Source organism: Hylobates moloch, unplaced genomic scaffold (genome assembly GCF_009828535.3).
Source record: "Hylobates moloch isolate HMO894 unplaced genomic scaffold, HMol_V3 SCAFFOLD_10, whole genome shotgun sequence".
In the NCBI taxonomy this organism is placed as follows: Eukaryota; Metazoa; Chordata; class Mammalia; order Primates; family Hylobatidae; genus Hylobates; species Hylobates moloch.
Window position 1 is genome coordinate 34,337,647 of NW_026652285.1, and position 24,847 is coordinate 34,362,493.

General features: G+C 38.2%; 1 protein-coding gene across 2 annotated transcripts in view; it reads left to right on the top strand.

The window, feature by feature from the left end:
* The window catches only part of DCAF10 (DDB1 and CUL4 associated factor 10), a 67,497-nt gene that overhangs the window by 26,360 nt on the left and 16,290 nt on the right, over positions 1-24,847 (top strand). The window contains exon 3 of one of the 2 annotated variants that reach the window (XM_032164196.2): positions 19,220-19,417. The exons of the other annotated variant lie outside the window; for it this stretch is intronic. Within the exon in view, the coding sequence (XP_032020087.1) occupies positions 19,220-19,417 (198 nt within the window). The remainder of the gene's footprint in view (positions 1-19,219; positions 19,418-24,847) is intronic. 2 annotated transcript variants of the gene reach the window in all.

Here is a 24,847-nt window from a genome sequence, read left to right on the forward strand (position 1 = left end):
ATTTTTAGCACTGAAGGGCCTGAGACATCAAATCAAAAGTGAACTTTATAGTGTAAGCAGTTTAAATAAAGATAAATCTACATCTAGACAGGTTGTGGTGAAACTCTAGAATACCAAAAGTCAAGAGAAAATCTTAGAAGCTACCAAAGTTAGAAGCCAGATTACCTACAGAAGTACAGTAATTACAGAAACAGGTTTCTCATTAGCAATAGTTGATATCAGGAGAAAATGGAGTAATATTAATATCTTCAATATGAAGGCAAAATAATGTTCAATACCATCTTATGTCCAGGGAAACTGTTAATCCAGACTAAAGAATTGTAATTAGGTAAAATGTTAACTGTTACTAAGAGAAAGGAATTTAGGAGTTTTTTTTGGGGGGGGGTACACGTAAAACAAAATAAAAACTAAAACTCTAAATTAGCACTATCCAATAAAAATGTAATGCGAATCACATATGTAATTTTTAATTTTATAGTAGTCACATTAAAAAAGAAAAAAGAGGTAAAATTAATTTTTAATAATTTATTTAACCCAGTATGTCCAAAATATTATCATTTCAACATGTAATCAATATAAAAATTATTGAGATATTTTACTTTCATTTTTTTCATGCTAAGTCTTCAAAATCCAGTTTGTATTTATACTTAGAGCACATCTTTTTTTTTTTTTTTGAGACAGAGTCTCGCTATGTTGCCCAGGCTGGAGTGCAGTGGTGTGATCTCGGCTCACTGCAACCTCTGTCTCCTGGACTGAAGCAATTCTTGTGCCTCAGCCTCCTGAGTAGCTAGGATTACAGGCATGTGCCACCACACTCAGCTAATTTTTGTATTTTTAGTAGAGATGGGGTTTCACCACGTTGGCCAGGCTGGTCTCGAACTCCTGACCTCAAATGATCTACCTGCCTCAGCCTCCCAAAGTGCTGGGATTACAGGCGTCAGGCACCGTGCCCAGTCATTAGAGCACATCTTAATTCAGACTGCCTGCCTATCAAGGACTCAAAAGCAGATGTAGGTAAAGGCTACATTACCAAATTGGACAGTGTGGTTCTAGATAGCAACAACAAATAGATTGTATGCACGGGGGAGTTAAGTGGGAAGGTATAATATGTTAAGGCCCTCTTCATGTTCGAGAGGAAGATAAAAATATTAAGTAATTCAGACTTTTCTAGAAAAATGTATAATTAAATATATGCGATGAAAAAACTGAAAAGATTTAACTAAAATAATGGAAATACAAACCATTATAGCTCTCAAAGCAGCAGAAGGGCAAAAGAGAATATTGAAAACTTAATTAGTTCAGTAAAAGACAGGATAGTTTAAAAAAGTAAAAAAAAAAATTTAAGTGAAGAAAAGGGATAATAAATAGAATATAGAAGACAAGAAGTAGAAAGAGTTCCAAATATATGAGTAGTTCAAAGTAAATATAGATTAATTTTCTTTGTTAAGAGTCAACCACCGGGCGTGGTGGCTCACGCTTGTAATCCCAGCACTTTGGGAGGCCGAGGCGGGCGGATCACGAGGTCAGGAGATCGAGACCACGGTGAAACCCCGTCTCTACTAAAAATACAAAAAATTAGCCAGGCGTGGTGGCAGGCGCCTGTAGTCCCAGCTACTCGGAGAGGCTGAGGCAGGAGAATGGCACGAACCTGGGAGGCAGAGCTTGCAGTGAGCCGAGATTGCGCCACTGCACTCCAGCCTGGGCCACAGAGCAAGACTCCGTCTCAAAAAAAAAAAAAAAAAAGAGTCAACAATTTGAATAAAAAGCCAAATTATGTATCCGTTGCTCTATCGATAGATGTTTAGTAATACCAAAAATAAAACCACTGAGAAATGGGAAAAGAAAACTGATAGAAATTATCAATATCAGACAGATGAAAGACCAAGGGCTTTAATAAAGATAAAATGAAACGGTACATATTAATGAAAGGAAAAGTCTACCAAGAAGATTTATAATTATGAACTTGAATGCACCTTAAATATAGCCTTAAAATACACAAAGCAAAAACAGAATTATAAACAATTAGGAGTCTACAATTATAGTGAGATATTTTAATACAGTTCTATCCAAAACTGATAAATCAAGCAGATAAAAATTAGGCAGTAGAAGATTTTAAAATATCCTGAACAAATGACTGTTATTAAAAAGTCAAAAAAATACAGATGCTGGTGAGGTTACAGAGAAAAAGGAACACTTATACACATTGGTGACAGTGTAAATTAGTTCAACCATTGTGGAAAATAGTGTGTTGATTCCTCAAAGACCTAAAAACAACTACCATTCGACCCAGCAGTCCCATTACAGGGTATATACCCAAAGATAAAGACACATGCATGCATATGTTCATTGCAGCACTATTCACAATAGCAAAAACATGGAATCAACCTAAATGCCCATCAATGGCAGACTGGATAAGGAAAATGTAGTACATATACACCATGCAATACTATGCAGCCATAAAAAAGAATGAGATCATGTCCTTTGTAGGAACATGGGTAAAACTGGAGGCCATTATCTTTAGCAAACTAATGCAGGAACAGAAAACCAAATACTGCATGTTCTCACTTAGAAGTGGGAGCTAGATGATGAGAACACATGGACACATAGAGGGGAGCAACAGACGCTGGGGCCTTCCAGAGAGTGGAGGGTGGGAGGAGGGAGAGGATCAGGTTAAATAACTAATGAGTACTAGGCTTAATACCTGAGTGACAAAATAATCTGTACAGCAAACCTCTATGACACAAATTTAGCTATATAACAAACCTACACATGTACCCCTGAACTTAAAAATTTTAAAAAGTGGCTGGGCACAGTGGCTCATGCCTGTACAAATCCTAGCACTTTGGGAGGCTGAGGCAGGCAGATCACCTGAAGTCAGAAGTTTGAGACCAGCCTGGCCAACATGGTGAAACCCTGTCTCTACTAAAAATACAAAAAAAAAAAAAAAAAAAAAAAATAGCCAGGCTTGGTGGCACGTGCCTGTAATCCCAGCTACCCAGGAGGCTGAGGCAGGAGAATCGCTGGAACCCAGGAGGTGGCGGCTGTAGTGAGCCGAGATTGTGTCACTGTACACCAGCCTGAGCGACAGAGCGAGACTCCATCTTAAAAAAAAAAAAAAGTTTAAAAAAGTGGTATATTTCTTAAAAAAAAAAAAGGCAATATGAACAGAGTTAATGCATAGCTGAACAAATGAGAAAAGGTATTTCAATGTTAAAAGCTGACAAGGGATTAATGCCCAGAATATACAAGGGACTCCTGCAAATAAAAATTAGGAGGGCAACCCCAGTAGAAAAATGGGCAAAGGATATGGACAAACAATTGATAGAAAGGAAACCCCTACAGCTATTATGCATGTAAAGAGAAGCTTAAAGTTATTAGTAATCACACAAATGAGAATTAGAACAAAATGCCACTTTACATCTACTGGACTGCAAAAATTTAAAAGCTGGATAAGCCAAATGTTGGCATAGATGGGTTCTGTATCATGATGGCTGATGGGGTGTGGATGCTGCAGCCTTTCTGAAAGGATCTAGGGCTACTAACGCTATGACCCAGCAGTTATGCTACTGAGTATATAGTCCAGAGACATTCTTATAGGATCCACAAGAGCCCACAGGTTTGAGGTTGTTTGGTGTGGCGTATGTATGTGGGAGAGCACTGGAGCCAGCTGAGTGCCCACCATCAATAAGAGAATGCACAGGTGAAACGTGGCAGATGACGCCAGGGTGATGTTCGGCAATGGGAACCCAGATTAGATATGCCTGTGCCACATGTATGAGATTTCAGAACCTAGTAGTTTTTTAGAGAGAAAAATATGTTCTAGAAGCAGAATATGTAATACGCTATCATTTATGCAAATAAAACATACACCCAAATACCATAATACCTTTTCTTTTTTTTTTTTTTTTGAAATGGAGTTTCGCTCTTGTTGCCCAGGCTGGAGTGCAATGGCGCAATCTCAGCTCACCACAACCTCTGCCTTCCAAGTTCAAGCGATTCTCCTGCCTCAGCCTCCCAAGTAGCTGGGATTACAGGCATGTGCCACCGCGCCTGGCTAATTTTGTATTTTTCAGTAGAGACAGGGTTTCTCCATGTTAATCAGAGTGGTCTCGAACTCCCGACCTCAGGTGATCCACCCGCCTTGGCCTCCCAAAGTGCTGGGATTACAGCGGTGAGCCACTGCGCCCGGCCACCACAATGCCTATTTTGTAAGAACACCAACATACAGAAGCAACTACATGCGATCAGAACAAATCCTTTCCTAAATGGGTAGGGGAGGAAATGAAAGTTGGAGGTGGGGATAAATGGAAACAAATGCTCAGACAACAAAGTGACCTGGGAACCTTGCACAGATTGGTGATGAAAATATGCTACAATAGGATAAAAGTATGATTAACTCCACCTTCTGCATCTGGGGTCTCAAAAACAAGCAAGCAAACAAGCAGGTAGAAAACAAAAACAAAAAAGATGCAAAACAGAGTTATCAAAATGGTGGTAGAGTTAATGTATTCACATTAAACAAATATGTTTTTAAGAACAAAAAATATCCTGAACAATGTTTCTAATTAAAAACAAATACTGGATAAAATGTTATATATATATTTTTTTCTAATATGTAGTTGAGCTGATAAGAAAGACAGGAATCCATGGGCCAAAAATGAAATGGAATCAGGAATGCAAAGAAGTAAACAGGTGTTCAGTTGGCTTTTACCCTGGAGGCTTCTGCCAAATGCTGGTGACCTTGAGCTTCTGTTTTGACAAGTATGAGAAATAAAGAGAACAAGAGAGATAATTCTAGAACCAGTTTAAGGTGAGGAATTTAATAGAATGACTCTGCTTAAGGCTGGGACCCCAAAAGTGCTTACTTTCAGCAAAAAGGTGATCTAGAGATAAACCACCCTGTTCATATAGGCTGTGGCACTGGGGAGAGAAGTAGCTGAATATCTTATTTTATTTTATTTTTATTTTAGAGAAAGTCTCTCTCTATTTTAGAGACAGAGTCCCACTCTGTCGCCCAGGCTGGAGTTCAGTGGCATGATCATAGCTCACTGCATAGTTCAAGGGATTTTCCCATTTCAACCTCCCAAGTAGCTGGGACTATAGGTGTGTGCCACCACCCCTGGCTATTTTAAAAAATTTCTTTTTGTAGAGACAGGGTCTTGCTATGTTGCCCAGGCTGGTCTGACACTGCTGACCTCAAGCGATCCTCCCACCTCGGCCTCCCTAAGTGCTGAAATTACAGGCATGAGCCACTGTGCCTGGCCCTCCTCTGTGAATATCTAACCACAATCCAGCACTCATCCATGTGTGGGACCCAAATTCACACTACCATATAGTTCAAAATCTCCAGCCAACAATTTTCAATTGGATTCAGGTTGGAAGCACTGTCATGTATCTGTAAAAACAAATATAAGTATGCCAGGTGCAGTGGCACACACCTGTAGTCCCAGGTACTTGGGAGACCAAGGCTGAGCCCAGGAGGTCATGGGAGGCCAAGGCTGAGCCCAGGAGGTCATGGCCAGCCTGAGCAAAATAGCAAGACCCCCTCTCAGAAAAAAGAAAAAAAAAAAGGAAAACAAATTCAAATCTTCTCTGGAGGCAAAAAGTCAGTATCATAAAGAAGTTGATTCTCCCCAAATTATTCCATAAATCCAGTGTAGTTTTAGTTAAAATACCAACAGAATTTTTCATAAAACTTGATTTTAAAACTTATATAGAACAGCAAGAGCGAGGCATGGTGGTGCATGCCTATAGTATGTAGTCTTAAAACAGGAGTAGATTAAGTGACAATGGAATATCCCAGAAACAGACCTGTGTACCTATAAAAATGTTGTATATGATAGCAGGAGTATTATGAATCAGTGGGGGGTGGAAATGGAAAAGAGAGGTTTGGCTATATATATGAAAAAATAGAATAAAATTAGATCTATACTTCACACCATAAGTGAAAATAACTTCCAGTTAGATTAAAAATCTAATTATGAAAGCAAACCTTTAAAGTTTCAGGAGAAAGTATAGAATATAGTTGTGTTCTAAGTGTAAGAAAGGATTTTTTTAGATACAGAAAGCATAAATCATTAAGGATTGATCAGTTCAACTGCATAAAAAGATTTTAAACTTCATTGTAACCATACGCATCATAAAAATGTGAGAAGATAGGCTATAGTTGGTGGGAGAAGGTATTTTCAATGTACATAACCAGAAAAGTATTAGTATGTAAGATAATAACCCTTTAGCAAAAGAGGCAGAGAATCACATAAGATAAACTACAATGAACAGCCCGGGCATGGTGGCTCACACCTGTAATTCCCGCACTTTTGGGTAGATCACCTGAGGTAGGGAGTTTGAGACCAGCCTGACCAACGTGGAGAAACCCCGTCTCTAATAAAAATACAAAAATTAGCCGGGCATAGTGGTCATGCCTGTAATCCCAGCTACTCGGGAGGCTGAGGCAGGAGAATCACTTGAACCCATGAGGCGGAGGTTGCGGTGAGCCAACACTGTGCCATTGCATTCCAGCCTAGGCAACAAGAGCAAGACTCCATCTCAAAAAAATAAATAAATAAAATAAAATAAAACAAAAAACTACAATGAACAATAACTACAGAAAGATGTTCAAGCTTATAATTTATTATGGAAGTGCAAATAAAAATAACAGTAAATACCAAGTATTGGCAGAAAAATACTTGGTATTTCTCTTGGCAGAGAAATGTTGATAAATAGGCACTCTTAGATATTACTGATGAAGTATAAACTTATAACATTATTTTGAAGAGCAGTTTAGCAATATATGGTAAAGTTGAAGATTAATTTTTTTTAATAATTAATGCAGGCTGGGCATGGTGGCTCATACCTATAATCCCAGCATTTTGGGAGGCTGAGGTGGGAGAATCACTGGAGGGCAGGAGTTCGAGACCAGCCTGGGCAACATAGTGAGACTCCGTCTCTACAAAAAATTTAAAAATTAGCCAGGTGTAGTTGTATGTGCCTATAGTCCCAGCTACTTGGAAAGCTTAGGAGGAATGCTTGAGCCTAGGAGTTTGAGGCTACAGGGAGCCATGATTGCACCACTGCATTCCAGTCTGGGTGACAGAGCAAGACCCTGTCTCTTAAAAAAAGAATAAAGAAGAAGAAGAAAGAAATTAATGCATATGTGGACACGGAGGTATATAAAGAAGGTTCATTATAGCATTGTAATAGAAGTTGGAAACGAATGTCTATCAAGAGGAAATATTAATAGATAAATAAATTCTGGTGTACTCATACAATGAAATACATCAGTTAAGATAAATGAACTAAAAGCATCAGCATCTGACGCACATCTCAGAAATTTAAAGATGAGGTAGAAAAGAAAAAAATGTAGAATGAGCTTTATAGTGTGATACCATTTACATAAAATTTGAAAACATTACAAACATAAGCTTGGTGAGGGCATGTATTTGTTCTGTGCTCTATCCCAGCATCTAGAATTGTGCCTAGCATATGGTGGGTGCTTATTAAACATTTACAGAGAAAAAACTGAATGCAAAACAATACTATAAAGTGTTTATGGTTACATACATATGAATTCAAGGTTTTAAAAATTTACATGGGAATAACAACAACTTTTGGATAGTGGTTCCCTCTGGGGAGGAAGAGAAGGGAAGGGATTGGGGAGGGATACACAAGGCACTTCAACTTTGTTTGTAATGTTCAAAAATATGTGAAAGATAAAATGTTAAAATTGATAAAGCTGAGTGGTGTCACAGATGTTTGTTATATTTTTCATAGTTTTCTCTATGTTGCTAATATTTTATAATTTAAAAATTCTTATCTCAGAAAGATGACTTGTGCCAAGTTGTTTGCCTTTACTCAAAACAACCTTTGACTAATCCGCTATTAGAATGTATTATTTATCAATGTTAGCCTTCATTTGCTGCTGCCAGTATGCCTGCCATAGCAACTCATGCCTACAAATTTGAATCTGCTTCTTCTGATCTATTGATTAGAGAAATCGATTTTGAAGCTCGTTTAGAAGTATACGTAACTTAAGAGTTTTGGCTGGGCGCAGCGGCTCACACCTGTAATGCCAGCACTTTGGGAAGCTGAGGTGGGCAGATTGCCTGAGGTCAGGAGTTCCAGACCAGCCTGGCTAACATGGTGAAACCCCGTCTCTATTAAAAATACAAAAATTAGCTGGGCGTGGTGGCACACACCTGCAGTCCTAGCTACTCGGGAGGCAGGAGACTCGCTTGAACCCAGGAGGTGGAGGTTGCAGTGAGTCGAGATCGCGCCACTGCACTCCAGCCTGAGCGATAGGGCGAGACTCTGTCTCAAAAAAAAAAAAAAGTTTTGAGTGAGGATCTGAAGAGTCTTTGGTGCATGAGCTCAAGTGTGCTTTATTTATTAATAATACTAACTTCCATTTTTTGAATGCTTTCTATGTGCCAAACCTTCTGTGAAGCACTTTTTATACATTACTTAATCCTCACAGTATCCCTCTGTGAGACAGATATTGTAGCTATTTAAGGAATAAAAAAACTATAACTCAAATAAGGAGATTTGCGCAAGTTCTTAGATATAGTAAGTGGTGGAGCTGGAATTCATACTCAGTTCCATTAGATCACCTCACTGTACTGTTCAGAGACAGGGGCAAGCATTTTCTGGTTTGAATCTAGACAGTCATTTTGTACATACTTGGTAATGTCTTCTAGTTCATTTCTTAGTTTTGTAGTTTGCTTATTATCTTGTAAAATAAAAAAATAAAAAACATTGGTAGTTACGGAGAATATTTTGTTACTTCATATTTTGGGAAAGTAGTGGGAAAAGTCTGTAATTTAAATAGTTACACCCATTATACAGGCTTACTTCTCATTCCTGAGGGATCTGTATGTGGATTTAGAGTTCATTTAATAATCATTAGCTGGGCATGGTGGCCAGCACCTGTAATCCCAGCTACTCGGGAGGCTGAGGCAGAGAATTGCTTGAACCCGGGAGGCAGAGGTTGCAGTGATCTGAGATCGTGCCACTGCACTCCAGCCTGGGCGACAGAGCAAGACTCCATCTCAAAAGACAAAAAAAAAGATCTAGGTCCCCCCAGTTATGAAGTTGCAGGGAGAAGCCAGGAGGTCATCGTAAGAATATTTACTTAGTGATACTACATTTAAAAAATTAGTACCTATTTAGTCGGCCATGGTGGCGGGTGCCTGTAATCCCAGCTACTCAGGAGGCTGAGGCAGGAGAATCGCTTGAACCATCTCGAAAAAAAAAAAATAATAATTAGTACCCATTTAGGCTGTGCAAGGTAGCTCATGTCTGTAATCCCAGTACTTTGGGAAGCCGAGGTGGGCGGACCACCTGAGGTCAGGAGTTCGAGACCATCCTGGCCAACATGGTGAAACCCCATCTCTACTAAAAATACAAAAATTAGTGGGGCATGGTGGCAGGCGCCTGTAATCCCAGCTACTTGGGAGGCTGAAGCAGGAGAATCGCTTGAACCTAGGAGGTGGAGGTTGCAGTGAGCCGAGATCACGCCATTGCATGCCAGCCTGGGCAACAAGAGTGAGACTCCATCTCAAAAAACAAAAAAAAATTAATACCCATTTAAATATATTCCAGGATCTATTTCTCCCTCCCACTGTCTTTGTTGGTCTGCTGCTGATTGTTAAATTTCAAACTATGTAATGCAAATGTAGTGCTGTGTCAGTGGGAACATGAAATTTCTTATCTTACAAAGGATGCAGAATTTTGCAAAACCCTGAAAATTATGTTAGAGAACTGGTCAAGTAATATAAAATCACTGGCAGATAATGATATCATAGAATTAAGAGTAGTGATCAATTAGATAAAAGAAAATGACATCAATTATCACATGATAGACACCTCAAAGCATTATGTGAATATCTCACAGGACTAAGGAAAAAGGCTCTTGGGAAAATTGATGAGGCCCTTGAATATTTATACAGAAATGACTCCCTGTTTTAGGTTTTGTTTTGTTGTTTTTGTTTTTGACAGGGTCTTGCTGTTACCCAGGTTAGGCTGGTGTGCAGTGGCACGATCATGGCTCACTGCAACTTCTGCCTCCTGGGCTCAAGCAGTTTTCCTGCCTCAGCCTCTCAATAGCTGGGACTACAGGCTTGGCTAATCTTTTGTAGAGATAGGGTTTCTCTATGTTGCCAGGGCTGGTCTTGAACTCCTGACCTCAAGCAATCCACCTGGCTCAGCCTCCCAAAGTGTTGGGACTACAGGCGTGAGCTGAAATGACCTTCTTTTTGATTATACTACAAATTCAAATATGAAGTAAGGATGTCATATTCTGCTATCTTTATTTCATTGGGAAGATTATGTAAAAAATGCCAAACATTTAATTTATTCTTGTTCTGAGAATTTGCATATGCAGATACTCTTCAACTTCTGATGGGATTATCTCCCAATAAACCCATTGTCAGTTGAAAATATTGGAAGTCAAAATAAATTTAATACTCAGGTAAACATCATAAAGTCAAAAAATTGTTAGTCGAACAATTTTAAGTGGGGGATCGTCTGTAGTTAAATAAACAGGAAAATGTTTATTTTCATGAATTTTCGTTTAATTTTTTTTAAGATATAGACTCAACAACACTTTCATTTATACAATGAAATGTTAGTACCCATTTTAATAGAATTCACTTTCAGTTTCTTTTATCCTTTACCCTATCATCTGACAATGAAGACCTTGAATTTGTCCAGATGTCAGCTTACCCATAGCTGTTACAGTCATGTATGCTGGAGTTTGATGGGGACATTTGGAGAAGTTCTGTGATTCAGAGACATAGATTTCAGTGTGTTTGAAGGGTTGTCTCTTATTTATTGGGGTCTGTGGAGTTATAAATATTTTACACTTATTAACTTATTAAGCTAGACTGAGTTTTATTTTGAGAGGACCAGGCCCACATATCCAAGGATTTGTCTAACACTACATTCTCTGCATCTGTTGATTTTGGGATAAAAATTGTTCTAGGTGCTTTATCTCCTAGTATACATTCTTAATATTCTACAATTTTTTTCTCTTTATCAGTGATTTTCCAATACCAAAGTTTTTTTTTTGTTTGCTTTGCCGCCTAGGCTGGAGTGCAGTGGCACGATCTTGGCTCATTGCTGCCTCCGCCCCGCCAGCTCAAGCGATTCTCCTGTGTCAGCCTCCCGAGTAGCTGATATTACAGGCAGGCGTCACCACACCTGGCTAATTTTTGTATTTTTAGTAGAGATGGGGTTACATCATGTTGCCCAGGCTGGTCTCAAACTCGAGCTCAGGTGATGCGCCCTTCTTGACCTCCCAAAGTGCTGGAATTACAGGAGTGAGCCACTGTGCCCAGCCATCTTTTTTTTAATTTATATTTTACTAAACAGCAACTTCCAATATCAAAGTTTTTAATAAGTAATATTTTGAGGCAAAAACGAGCCAATTAAAGTCAAAGTATTGAATTTCTCATTAAACTTATTCAATTCAAAATTATTAGATTTTATTCCAACTTTATATTTTTCTATATTTTTGGTATTAAAATATCCTTTCATGCAACAATTATAGTTTTTTAAATGACCTTATTAACAAAAATTAAAAAGCTAATCCGCCTTTTTATTTTTTATGAAAGTCCAACAGTCTGGAAACCTAGCCAGTTCAGAGATCTTTCTGAAACTCTCATTCTAATAATCTCTCTTCCTTAAAACTCTCAGACCACTGTGGCCTATAGCAATATAACCCCATTGGGGTTTTAAATCCATCTGTGCATTAAGTATTTTCTGTAGACTGAATAAAATATCTTTGTTATTTTTTAAAAACTTTTCAAATGTATGAATATGCTCAATTTATTTTAAAACTTTAACTTTCCAGTAGCCTTTTAGAAAACATTTTTTGTATGTATTTTTCTCAATCACGTACTTTTTTTTTTTTTTTTTTTTTGAGACAGGGTTTCACTCATGTCGCCCAGGCTAGAGTGCAGTGGTGCTATCTCGACTCACTGCAACCTCCGCCTCCCTGGCTCAAGCGATTCTCTTGCCTCAGCCTCCTGAATAGCTGGGACTACAGGCGCGTGCCACCACACCTGGCTAATTTTGGTATTTTTTGTAGAGACGAGGTCACACCATGTTGCCCAGGCTGGTCTCAAACTCCTGAATTCAAGAGATCGGCTGGCCTCGGCCTCCCATAGTGCTGGGATTATGGGTGTGAGCCACTGTGCCCAGTCTCAGTCACATAATTTCTGTCAAATATGGAAGTCATTGAACTAGTTTTACTTTAGAAAGCATCATCAGGGCTGGGCTCAGTGGCTCACACCTGTAATCCTAGCACTTTGGGAGGTCCAAGTGGGCAGACCAGTTGAGGTCAGGAGTTCAAAACCCGCTTGGCCAACATGTTGAAACCCTCTCTACTAAAAATGTAAAAAAAAAATTAGCTGGGGCCGGGTGTGGTGTCTCACGCCTGTAATCCCAGCACTTTGGGAGGCCGAGGCAGGCAGATCATTTGATGCCAGGAGTTTGAGACCAGCCTGGCCAAAATGGTGAAACCCTGTCTCTACTGAAAATACAAAAATTAGCTGGGCACCTGTAATCCCAGCTACTTGGGAGGCTGAGGCAGGAGAATGACTTGAGCCCGGAAGGTGGAGTTGCAGTGAGCCGAGATCGCGCCACTGCACTCCAGCCTGGGAGACAGAGTAAGACCCTGTACAAAACAACAACAACAACAAAAATTACCTGGGTGTGGTGGCGGGCACCTGTAATCCCAGCTACTTAGGAGGCTCAAGCAGGAGAATCACTTGAACCCGGGAGGCAGAGGTTGCAGTGAGCTGAGAATCACGCCATTGCACTCCAGCCTGGGCAACAAGAGCGAAACTCAGTCTCAAAACAACAACCACCAAAAAGAACATTATCAGTAAAGGTAAACCTATAAGGGAAAAATGGACTTGACAATATAAGAATTAAAATTTTATATAATGTGTCTGGTTCATCAGAGATTGTTATCACAGGTTTGGTCAAATCCTTTGGAACATCAACGTGTAGGTTTGAAAACTGTACCCACTTCATATTGGTACTGAGAAGAAAGCCACCATTTTTGGCTGTATTGCCCTTAGAACTGTTTACAGAAAAATTCCCCAATCCCTGCCAGAGGCGCCGGCACACGGCCCCAAATGCCGTGCCGCCACGGTAAGGCTGTATTGGACAGTTATGAATATTTTGCTGTGCTTGCTGCTAAGGAACTTGGTATCTCTATTAAAGTACACGTCGCGCCACTGCACTCCAGCCTGGAGGACAGAGCAAGACTCCGTCTCAAAAAAAAAAAAAAAAAAAAGTACACGAACCTCCAAGGAAAATACAGCGATTTACTCTTCTCAAATCAGTGCATATTTACAAGAAGCACAGAGTTCAGTATGAAATGAGAACACTTTACAGATGTTTAGAGTTAGAACATCTAACTGGAAGCACAGCAGATGTCTACTTGGAATATATTCAGCGAAACTTACCTGAAGGGGTTGCCGTGGAAGTAACAAAGACACAATTAGAACAGTTACCAGAACACATCAAGGAGCCAATCTGGGAAACACTATCAGAAGAAAAAGAAGAAAGCATAAAGCCTCAGGGAGGCCATTTTTGCCTGAATTTGGAATGAGGGTGGGCCAGATGAGTATGTTTAAGTGGAGAGTGCTTCCAGCTGAGACGATTTGAGTCTGCCCTAATTGCTCCATTGAGTTCTCATGCTCTCATCAGCTGAGAGCAGGGAATGGAACTTTAATGGAAGAACCACTTTTATCTATTATTTTTATACATGTAATTGTTTCAGTTATGATTTCAACAAACATGAGCAAACCACTTTGACTCAAAGCGGAAAGAGTGAAAATTCTATTTTGTTATGCTACTGGTGTTCAATTATTAGTTTGTACCATTTTTAATTTATGTCAGTTGATGCATCTGAAAATAAGTGCTTGAAGTGTTCACACCCTTATTTTTTTTTTAAGATTCCTAGAAGGAATCTTTGGTTAATTCAGACTGAGCAGTTAAAGTTTTTGCTATTTACCTTTGTGCAGGCTGGCATATGCTAATTTGGGGGTGGTAACCAACCAATTTTATCTCATTTAAGCATTACATTTTGAAGACTGAATATACTTCACAGCAGATCAAACACATTTATGGCATGCACTGAACTCTTCTTGGAGCCCAGAACTTTATAGAGTTGCCTACCAGGGTTACTGTAATGGAATTTATGATCTTAAGAAATTACTAGTTGTATTATTTATCCTGTGATTCATTCATTCAATAAGCTTTTAATGCATAAACTTTGCATCCAGCACTGCAGTAAGTACCCAAAATTGAATAGAAATAATGGCTTTCGAAAATTGCGCAAAGCAGGCCGGGCACGGTGGCTCATGCCTGTAATCCCAGCACTTTGGGAGGCCGAGGCGGGCGGATCACGAAGTCAGGAGATCGAGACCATCCTGGCTAACACAGTGAAACCCCGTCTCTACTAAAAATACAAAAATTAGCTGAACGTGGTGGCGCGTGCCTGTAATCCCAGCTACTCAGGAGGCTGAGGCAGGAGAATCGCTTGAACCCAGGAGGTGGAGGCTGCAGTGAGACGAGATTGCGCCACTGCACTCCAGCCTGGGAACAGAGCGAGACTCCATCTCAAAAAAAAAAAAAAAAAGAAAAGAAAAGAAAAGAAAATTCTGCAAAGCATAGGTAAATATTTTTCTTTACTAAGCTTCTCACTAATAAGCCCTCTTTCTTTTGGTAAATGTCACTCTGTTTGTTAGGAGATGTCTGCTTTTCCATGAAATGAAATAGTGGCTAAAGCTCTGAAAGAGGCAAGACTACAATGGGCTGAAACAGTTGGTATAGCAACCCCAGAGAAGTGCTTCATTTTCTTTTTATAGTAGAAGCAGGTCCATGTCTTTTGTGGTTTCCTTCACATCTTTGGAGTAGTTATGACTTCTCAATTTTTCCCCCCTTAAACTACATTGCCTGTTCTCTTTTCCTGACATGTTATTAGGTATCAGTGTGTTGAATACATACTGCCTGTGTATCAAAAAAAAAAAAAGAAGAATTACAATTTTGATTAGCTGGGCATGGTGGCATGTGCCCATAGTCCCAGCTACTCAGGAGGCTGAGACAAGGAGGGTTGCTTGAGCCTGGGAGGTCAAGGCTGCAGTGAGCCATATTCATCACTGCACTCCAGCCCGGGCAACAGAGCAAGACCCTGTCTCAAGAAAAAAAAAAATTAAAATTTTAATATGGTAAGAAAACATAAACCATATAAAAGATAGAAATATGTGGAAAATATATGCAATGCACAGTATTTGAAAAACTGATATATTATCTTTAAAGATTTTTTTTTTACAACTCAGTAATAAAAATAATACTGCAGTTATAAAATCAGCAAGGAACATGAACAGCAAAGAAAAATATTTTTCTAATAAATGTGAAAAAGTTTCAACTTTACTAAAAATACAAGTTTCAACTTAAAACAAGATGATTTTGTTCTAGCACTTAGGAGAAAGTTTTTTTAAAGACCTATGTGGCAAGGATTTGGGAAAATGGACACTCTCCTAACTGCTGATGGAACTCCATATTGGTATGTTTTTTTGGAGAACAATTTGGCTACATTAAAAAAAACTTACATTAAAAAAATCTCATTTTACTTAGCAATATGTTTTTCTGGGAGTATACTTACAGAACTACATAGGGATGTGATTAATATTTGGCTGTAAGTGTGCTCATCTTAGTGTTTTTTAGCAGTAAAAAATTGTAAGCAATCCAAACAACCAAAAATTGCATATTCATTTTAAAAAGAAGTCGGGCATGGTGGCTCACTCCTGTAATCCCAGCACTTTGGGAGGCCGAGTCAGGCAGATCACCTGAGGTCAGGAGTTTGTGACCAGCCTGGCCAATCTGAAGAAACCCGTCTCTACTAAAAATACAAAAATTAGCTGGGCGTCGTGGCGGGCGCCTGTAATCCCAGCTACTCTGGAGGCTGAGGCATGAGAATTACTTGAATGCAGGAGGTAGAGGTTGCAGTCAGCACCTAGGGGATAGAGCGTGACTCTGTCTCCAAAAAAAAAAAATTAAAAAGAAAAAAGATTTCAGTTTCCTTCATACAGTGAACACTATTCAGCCATTAAACACGATTTTGTCAATAAATCTTTAATAACGGCAATATGTTTTTGACATAATATTAGGTTTAAAACATAGAAATTAAACTAAACATCAGTAAAGTGGTTATTTTTGGTGATGGATTTTTTTTTTTTGAGACAGAGTCTTGCTCTGTGCCCCAGCTGGAGTGCAGTGGCATGATCTCAGCTCACTGCAACATCCGCCTCCCGGGTTCAAGCAATTCTCTGCCTCAGCCTCCGAGTATCTGGGATTACAGGCACCCGCCACCACGCCCAGCTAATTTTTTTTTGTATTTTTAGTAGAGACAGGGTTTCACCATCTCGGCCAGGCTGGTCTTGAACTCCTGACCTTGTGATCCACCCGCCTCGGCCTCCCAAAATGCTGGGATTACAGACGTGAGCTACCGCGCCCAGCCGATTTTTTTTTCATTAAAAATATTTTCAATAGAAATGTTTTTTGTTATTGTTATTTTTAAAATAAGAGATGGGGTTTCGTCATGTTGCTCAGGCTGGTCTCAAACTCCTGAGCTCAAGTGATCCATCCATCTTGGCCTTCCAAAATGTTGGGCTTATAGGCATGAGCTACCACGCCTGGCCAGGAAATGTATTTTTATAATTAAAAAATAGTTACTTGGAATCACCATGGAATAAATCCATAATGTATTCCCTCGTCATCTCTACTTTCCCACACACAGCACTCCTAACTGCTGCTTCTCAGAGGGCACCATCCGCTCACATGCCTGTGTATCTTTGCTTAGTAACCCTGACCACTTAGGGAGTTCCTGCTCATCTTTTATTCAGTTCAAATGATAACATCATGAAGTCTTTCCCAGCCACCCTGTTTGCTTATTCCACACAATTATTTTGTGTAATTATGTAGTTACAATGTCTTTTCTACTAGGCAGTGAACTCCTCTTTCATTTATTTTGTAAGTATTTGTTGAGTGCATATGTGTCTGGCACCATGTGTATTGTATACTGCAGATCTAACCATGACCCTAGGCAGACAGGTTCCTTCTGTCTTCAAGGAGTTTATAGTAAAGTTGTTCCTTACAGTATAATATTAAGTATTATGATAGAAGCTCCCAGAATGCTTTGGGAGCTCAGAGAATTGGTAGGTCTACCAGGCTGGTTAAACAAGGAAGGCTTCCTGAAGGGGATAACAGCTGAAAAGTTATATGCCACATAACAACGTTTCAGTGAGTGACACCATATAAAACAGTGGTTCCAGAAGATTATAATGGAGCTGGAAAATTCCTATTGCCTAATACTTACTATGTTATACTTTTTATTGTTATTTTAGAATGTACTCCTACTTAAAAAAAAAAAAAGGAAACTGTAAAACAGCCTCAGGGAGGTTCTTCAGGAGGTATTCCAGGAGAAGCCATTGTTATCAGGAGATGACAGCTCTGTTCTTGTTATTGCCCCTGGAGGCCTTCCAGTGGGGCAAGATGTGGAGGTGGAAGACAGTGATACTGATGATTTTTACCCTGTGTAGGACTAGGCTAATGTGTGTCTTTGTTTTTAACAAAAAAGTTTAAAAAGTAAACATTTTAATAGAAAAAAGGTAATAAAATAAGGATATAAAGAAAGAAAATATTTTTGTACAGTTATACAATGTGTTTGTGTTTAAGCTGTTATTACAAAAGAGTCAAAAGTTTAAAAAATTAAAAATTCATGAAGTAAAAAAAGTTATAGTGATCTAAGGTTAATTTATTACTGAAGAAAAATTTTAAAATTAATTTAGTGTAGCCTAAGTGTACAGTCTTTATAATGTCTACAGTAATGGACAGTAATGCCCTAGGCCTTCACACTGACTCACCCAGAGCAACTCCCACTCCTGCAAGCTCCATTCATGGTAAGTGCCCTATACAGGTGTAACATTTTAAATCTTTTATACAGTACTTTTACTGTATTTTTTCTGTCTTTCAATATACAAATACAATTGTGTTACAGTTGCATACAGTATTTAGTATGGTAACATGCTGTGCACATTTGTAGCTATGAGTGATAGGCTATATACCATATAACCTCAGTGTGTACCATCTAGGTTTGTGTAAGTTCATTCTATGATGTTCACACAACAACAAAATCACCTAAGGACACATTTCTCAGAATATATTCCATCATTAAGCGACACATGATGGTATTAAAAAGAAAGCAAGAATTAGCTAGATCCAGGGGCAGGAGGAAGGTGTTTCACCTAGCAGAAACAACCTGTGTAAATGCCTGGTATTTGAAAACCGTGATCAATTTTAGGAAGGTCATTATGGTATTTGTGGATATTGAGGTTGATTTCTGACAATTATATGTAAATTTATCTTAGAAGAAGCACCAGAATTCATTTCTTCTGTAAGAGACTAGGATAACAGCATGTATTACAGAAAGCATCCTAATGTTAAATTAAATGAAAATTCAAGTGTGAATAGTAGTTTATTTTTTAAGATTTGTATTAAATATATTCTCACTAAGGATTGAGAAGTTAGTGTAAAATAATAAAAAGTCTGAATTATAGAGCATTTTAAGTCTATTTTGTAATCTTGATTGGTCCTAATAAAATGTTGCTAAGAGATTATTTGGGAAATACCTTTGAGTTAAAAGATTTAAAATAATGGCAATTTTTACAGCAATTTTTGTATGTAACTGTGTTCTAAATAGAAAAAAGATGTTCCTTGTAGCAGAGCAAATATTTCTCATGATTTTGATTATATGTAATGTGTCCCTCTCGGCAATCAAGTCTTCAAAACTTCCTCTATCTCCTATTAAATTCTCTCTCATCATTTTTTCCTATAGAGATTCTTAAGTTCTTTTTTCCCTTCTGTCACTGTTTTCCAAACACTTACCCCTATTTCCAATTTCAAATAAAAATTAGTAATTTAAAGCAAATGGATCCAATTGCAATGTGACTGTCATTAAACCATAGTATCCTGGCTCTGTGATTATGCAAAGTATACTTTTTATAGTATATCAGTCATTGGGTTTATATAATGAGTGTGTAGTCCTTTTTTTCTTTCTTGACTAGGTAATATAGTGACTGTTTCTCAAATCAATTTTCCTTTAAAAAGAGATTAAATGAACCAGGGTTTTGTTTTTCTGCTTTTATAGATTTCTTGATAACCGGCTGTTTGCTACCTGCTCTGATGACACTACAATAGCACTATGGGATCTGAGAAAATTGAACACCAAAGTATGCACTTTACATGGTCACACTAGCTGGGTGAAGAACATCGAATATGATACTAATACAAGACTCTTAGTAACATCAGGATTTGATGGAAATGTCATTATTTGGGACACTAACAGGTTTGTGAATAGGAGACCATGTTAGGATTATGAACAAAAACATTTTTTTAAAGATGGTGAACAAATTCAGTGTTCTGTCCTAGCCTCAAGAAGGAAACTGGCTTTAGAAAAAACAACCAAAAAGTGATGATATATTTTGTTAATTGTAGCTAGTCATATATTGCAACTAAAAATTTTGGAGAAAATTATACAGGAAGGAGACCAAGTAGTATAGTTAATGATGAAAACTGGCTTATAAAAAAAGAGTTTCCTGAATTTAAGGAAAAATATTTTTGTTATTTCTCCTGTGAAACTAAACTGTTTCTCACTTTTTCTTCCCTCAATTCTACATATATTTAGTATGTAATTTTTGTTCTTTGTTTTCATGCATTAAAAGAGTAGTTCTCATTTGGAATGGTACTGATCTCAAAGGGAATGTTTAGAAATAAAATGTGGGGCAGTTTTGGTTGTCACTATGGGGGAAGAGAGCTATCTACTAGCATGTAGTCGGCAAGGACCAGAGTTTCTAAACATCCTGCAGTGCACAGGTCAGTGTGCACAGTGGACTAGTTGTCCCACCTAAAATGCCAGTTATGCCTCTGTTGTGCAACATTCCAACAAAATGTCTCCTTATAAAGAAGTTGATATTTAAAGAGTTGAAGTTTGAAAAACAATTAAAATATGCCTGCTTTGCTAGCTATGGTGAAATGATAATATAGTAAACACACCATGATCATTTCTGTGTGTATTTGTTTTTGTTGTTGTTTTTGAGACAGGGTCTCGCATTGTCACCCAGGCTGTAGTGCAGTGGTGCAGTCACAGCTCAGTGCAGACTGGATCTCCCAGGCTTAAGTGATCCTCCTGCCTCAGCCTCCTGAGCAGCTAGGACTATAGGCATGTGCCACCATGCCCACCTAATTTTTTATTTTTTGTAAAGAATGGGTCTTGCTATGCTGCCCAGGCTGGTCTTGAACTCCTGGGCTCAGCTGATCCTCCTGCCTCAGCTCCCAAAATACAAGGATTATAGGCATGAGCCACTGTGTGTGGCCATCATTTTCGAAATCTTCTTTTTAGAGGTCACATGTAAAAAGAGGGGGGCTATTCTTAGAGATTTCTAGCTACCCATACTCTGAGTGGAAGACAAAACTACTGGTTATCTTCAGACAAAGACAAGCATACCTACTAAATGAATTTCTTTACTAAAATTTAGAAATAAAATTTGAATAGAAATATAAATGATAACTTCCAAATTAGTAGAGGGTAAAAAACTAATAAAACATGATCAATCCCATAGAAGCAGAGAAGGGAAGGGAAAAAGATAATTATTTAAAAGAACAGGTAAATTAGGAAGCACAAAACTAGTCATATACTGCAACTAAAAATGTTGGAGAAAATTATACAGGAAGGAGACCAAGTCGTATAGTTCATGATGAAAACTGGCTTATAAAACAAATTTCCTTAATTTCAGGAAAAATATTTTTTGTTATTTCACAAAGCATAAAACTAGTAGGCAGATAACCTAAGCTTCAATCCAAATATTAATAATTGTGATAAACATATATTAACTAAACTGTCCAGTTAAAAATAGACAGTGTTAGATTAGATTAAAAATAAAACAGAACTGTATTTTCTTTGTAAGGGACACAGTTAAAACATGCAAACCCAGAAAAGTTGAAAGTAAAAGGATGAGAAAAAACGAACAGAATTATACATCAAAGACAAAACAGTTGTAGCTACATTAATAGCAAACAAAATAAAGTTTAAGGCAAAAAGCATTATTGATAAAAAGGTACTATAACAAAAGATTAATTTCACTAAAATATAAAAGCTTGTATGCACCTAAAAGCATAGCATAAAACTATAAAAAGCAAAAGTGGACAGAATTACAAGAAAGAAGTGAGAAATCTCCATCTCAGTGGAAAATATTAACAGCATTCTCTCATTTACTTATCTAGATAAGATAGACAAAAATGGGACAGACATGGTGGCTCACGCCTATAATCCCAGCACTTTGGGAGGCTGAGGTGGGCAGATCACTTGAGGTCAGGAGACCAGCCTGGCCAACATGGTGAAACTCCATCTCTACTAAAAAATACAAAAATTAGGCCACGTGTGGTGGCTCACACCTGTAATCCCAGCACTTTGGAAGGCTGAGGTGGGTGGATCACCTGAGGTCAGGAGTTCAAAACCAGCCTGGCCAGCATGCAGAAACCCCATCTCTACTAAAAATACAAAAATTAGCCAGGCATGGTGGCTGGCTCCTGTAATCCCAGCTACTTGGGAGGCTGAGGCAGGAGAATCACTTGAACCCAGGAGGTAGAGGTTGCAGTGAGCCGAGGTTGTGCCACTGCACTCCAGCCTGGGCCACAGAGTCAGACTCTGTCTCAAAACAATAACAACAACAACAACAAAAATAAATAAAACACAAAAATTAGCAGGGCCTAGTGGCACATGCCTGTAATCCCAGCTACTTGGGAGACTGAGGCAGGAGAATCGCTTGAACCTGGGAGGCGGAGGTTGCAGTGAGCCAGCCTGGGTGACAGAGTGAGATTCTGTCTCAAAAAAGAAAAATAACAACAACAACAAACGAAAATGGATAAGGCTGTGGAAGATTTAAATATTATTAATAAGCTTGATGTATTACACATATTTAGAATTCTGCTACCAACAACTAGTGAAAACATCCTCTGAAGCAAACTTAGAACCAGTACAAAAATTGAGCATGTACTGAACCACAAAGTAGGTTTCAGCTGGTACCAAAGAATTATTATCACACAAACCATTTTCCCTGTTCTTAGTATCAGTTAGTTATTAATTAAAAATTCTCATGTTTAGAGACTTATAAACTCACTTTTAAATAATTTATGGATCAAAGAAGAAATCATACTGAAGATAGGTTGAAAATTGATGAACTAAGCATCTTACTCAAAAAACTGGAAAAAGGTAAAAGGATAAACCCAAAGAAAGTAGATGTATGGAAATGATAAGTGTAAAAGCATAAAATTGATGATGTCAAAAATGAAAATATAATAGAGGAATTTTTAAAGACTGCTCTTTGAAAAAAGCTAATTGAATAGGCAATTCTCTGGCAAGATTCATCAAGAGAAAAAAGACATAAATAACGAATATCAGCAATAAAAAAGGAGACAACAATATAGAATAATATGATAGATGAGCTTTATCCCTACATACTTGAAAACTTTGATGAAATAGGCAGTTTACTAAAAAATACACCTTAGCAAAACTGGCCAAGGAAGAAATAGAAAACCTGAAATAGACCTATTACTAGGACTAATATTTAGCCAATATGTACTGGTTCAGCTGAAGTACTGTTAAAAGATTGAACTTCTTCCATACGAATTCGTAAATAGGCACTGCCCTGAGTTACCCTCTGACACCCTCTGACTACCCAGGCCCCTCTTCTAGAGATACCTCCCTCAAAACCTTCCCATAATTCAGTAACAAAAGCCCCCCTTACACAATATGGTGATTCCAGGACCCTGTTCCAGCACAGCCATCTGCATCTATTCTGATGGCAAGTGTTCATGCGGTGCTTGTTATTTAAATATTCTGAACATCAGCTCTGCCACAGCCATTAAAGAAATGGAAAAAATGAATTAAAAACTACCTACAGTACTAATAAAAGAACAGGTCTGTCAGTTTTACAGGTGACTTCTACCAAATATTGCAAATAAGAGAGAACATTCTAATTGTATTAAACTGATCAGATTATTGAAAAAGGGAATTCTTACATCATGTATAAAACTAGTATGACCTTGATACCCGAACTTAACAAAGATAATATTTAAAAAAAAAAGAAAGACCAATCTGTAATATGAATGTAAATACAAATATTCTAAATGCAAAGAAATTGAACCCTACATTGTAGTAAATATCATGACCAAGTTGGGCTTCCTCAAGGAATGAAAAGATGGTTTATCAATAGAAATTGTATTAATATAATTACCCACATTAACAGATAAAATGGGTAAATCTGTGTGATTGTTTCAAATGAGGAATAAGATTCAACATTTAGTCATAATTAAAAACAAAAGAGAGGAGACATCATAACCAACCTTACAGAAATTAAAAGGATTAATAAGGAGTACTATGAGCAACTTTATGGCAACAAATTAGGCAACATAGATGAACAGATAGACACCTAGGGAGTCACAAATTACTGAAATTGACTTAAGATAAATAGAAAATCTGTTGACTTATAGACCTACAGCAAGTAAAGAAATCGAATTGGTAATTTTTTTTTTTAAGATGGAGTCACTGCAACCTCTGCTTCCCGGGTTCAAGTGATCCTCCTGCCTCAGCCTCCTAAGTAACTGGGATTACAGGCATCCGCCACCACCCCCAGCTAATTTTTGTATTTTTAGTAGAGACAGGGTTTCACCATGTTGGTCACGCTGGTCTCAAACTCCTGACCTCAGTGATCTGCCTGCCTCGGCCTCCCAAAGTGCTGGGATTACAGGTGTGAGCCACTGTGACTGGCCTGAATTGGTAATTTAAAAATACTCCCACAGTGAAAAGCCCAGAATCAAATGGCTTTACTGATTAATTCCACCAAATATTTACATAGTAAATTATAACAATCCTTCACAAACTCTTCCAGCATATAGAGGAGACAGGATATTTTCCAACTCATTCTTTGAGTGTACTATTATCCTGATACTAAGACCAGACAGACACCATAAGAACAGAAACTACAGGGCTGGGTGTGGTGGCTCATGCCTGTAATCCTAGCATTTTGAGAGGCGAAAGTGGGCGGATCACTTGAGGTCAGGAGTTCAAGACCAGCCTGGTCAACATGGTGAAACCCCATCTCTACTAAAAATACAAAAATTAGCTGGACGTGGTGGTGCATGCCTGTAATCTCAGCTACTCGGGAGGCTGAGGCAGGAGAATTGCGTGAACCCAGAAGGCAGAAGTTGCAGTGAGCCAAGATCACACCATTGCACTCCAGCGCCTGAGGGACAAGAGTGAAACTCTGTCTCAAAAAAAAAAAAAGAATAGAAACCACAAATACTCCTAAAAAAAAAAAAAAAAAAGGATGGAAAAATCCTCAACAAAATATTAGAAAATCCAACAATATATATAAACATTTTTATGTCATCAGCAAGTGGAATTTATCTTAGGAATACAGGGTTGGTTTAACTCCCCAAATCAGTTAATGTAATACATTATACTAATCAAGGTCAAAACCCGTATGATAATCAAGACAGAAAAGCACTTGACAAAATCTCTTTGTGATAAAACTAGGCATAAAAGGGAATGTACTCAACAACTAAGAATCTTGCTTCACATTGAAAGACTGAGTGCATTCCCCCTAAGATTGGAAGGAAGGCTCTCACCACTTTTATTTGAAATTATACTTGAGGCGCAACATTGCACTGGAGGTGCAATCACGTAAAAAAAAGAAAAGGCATTCAGATTGGAAAGGAA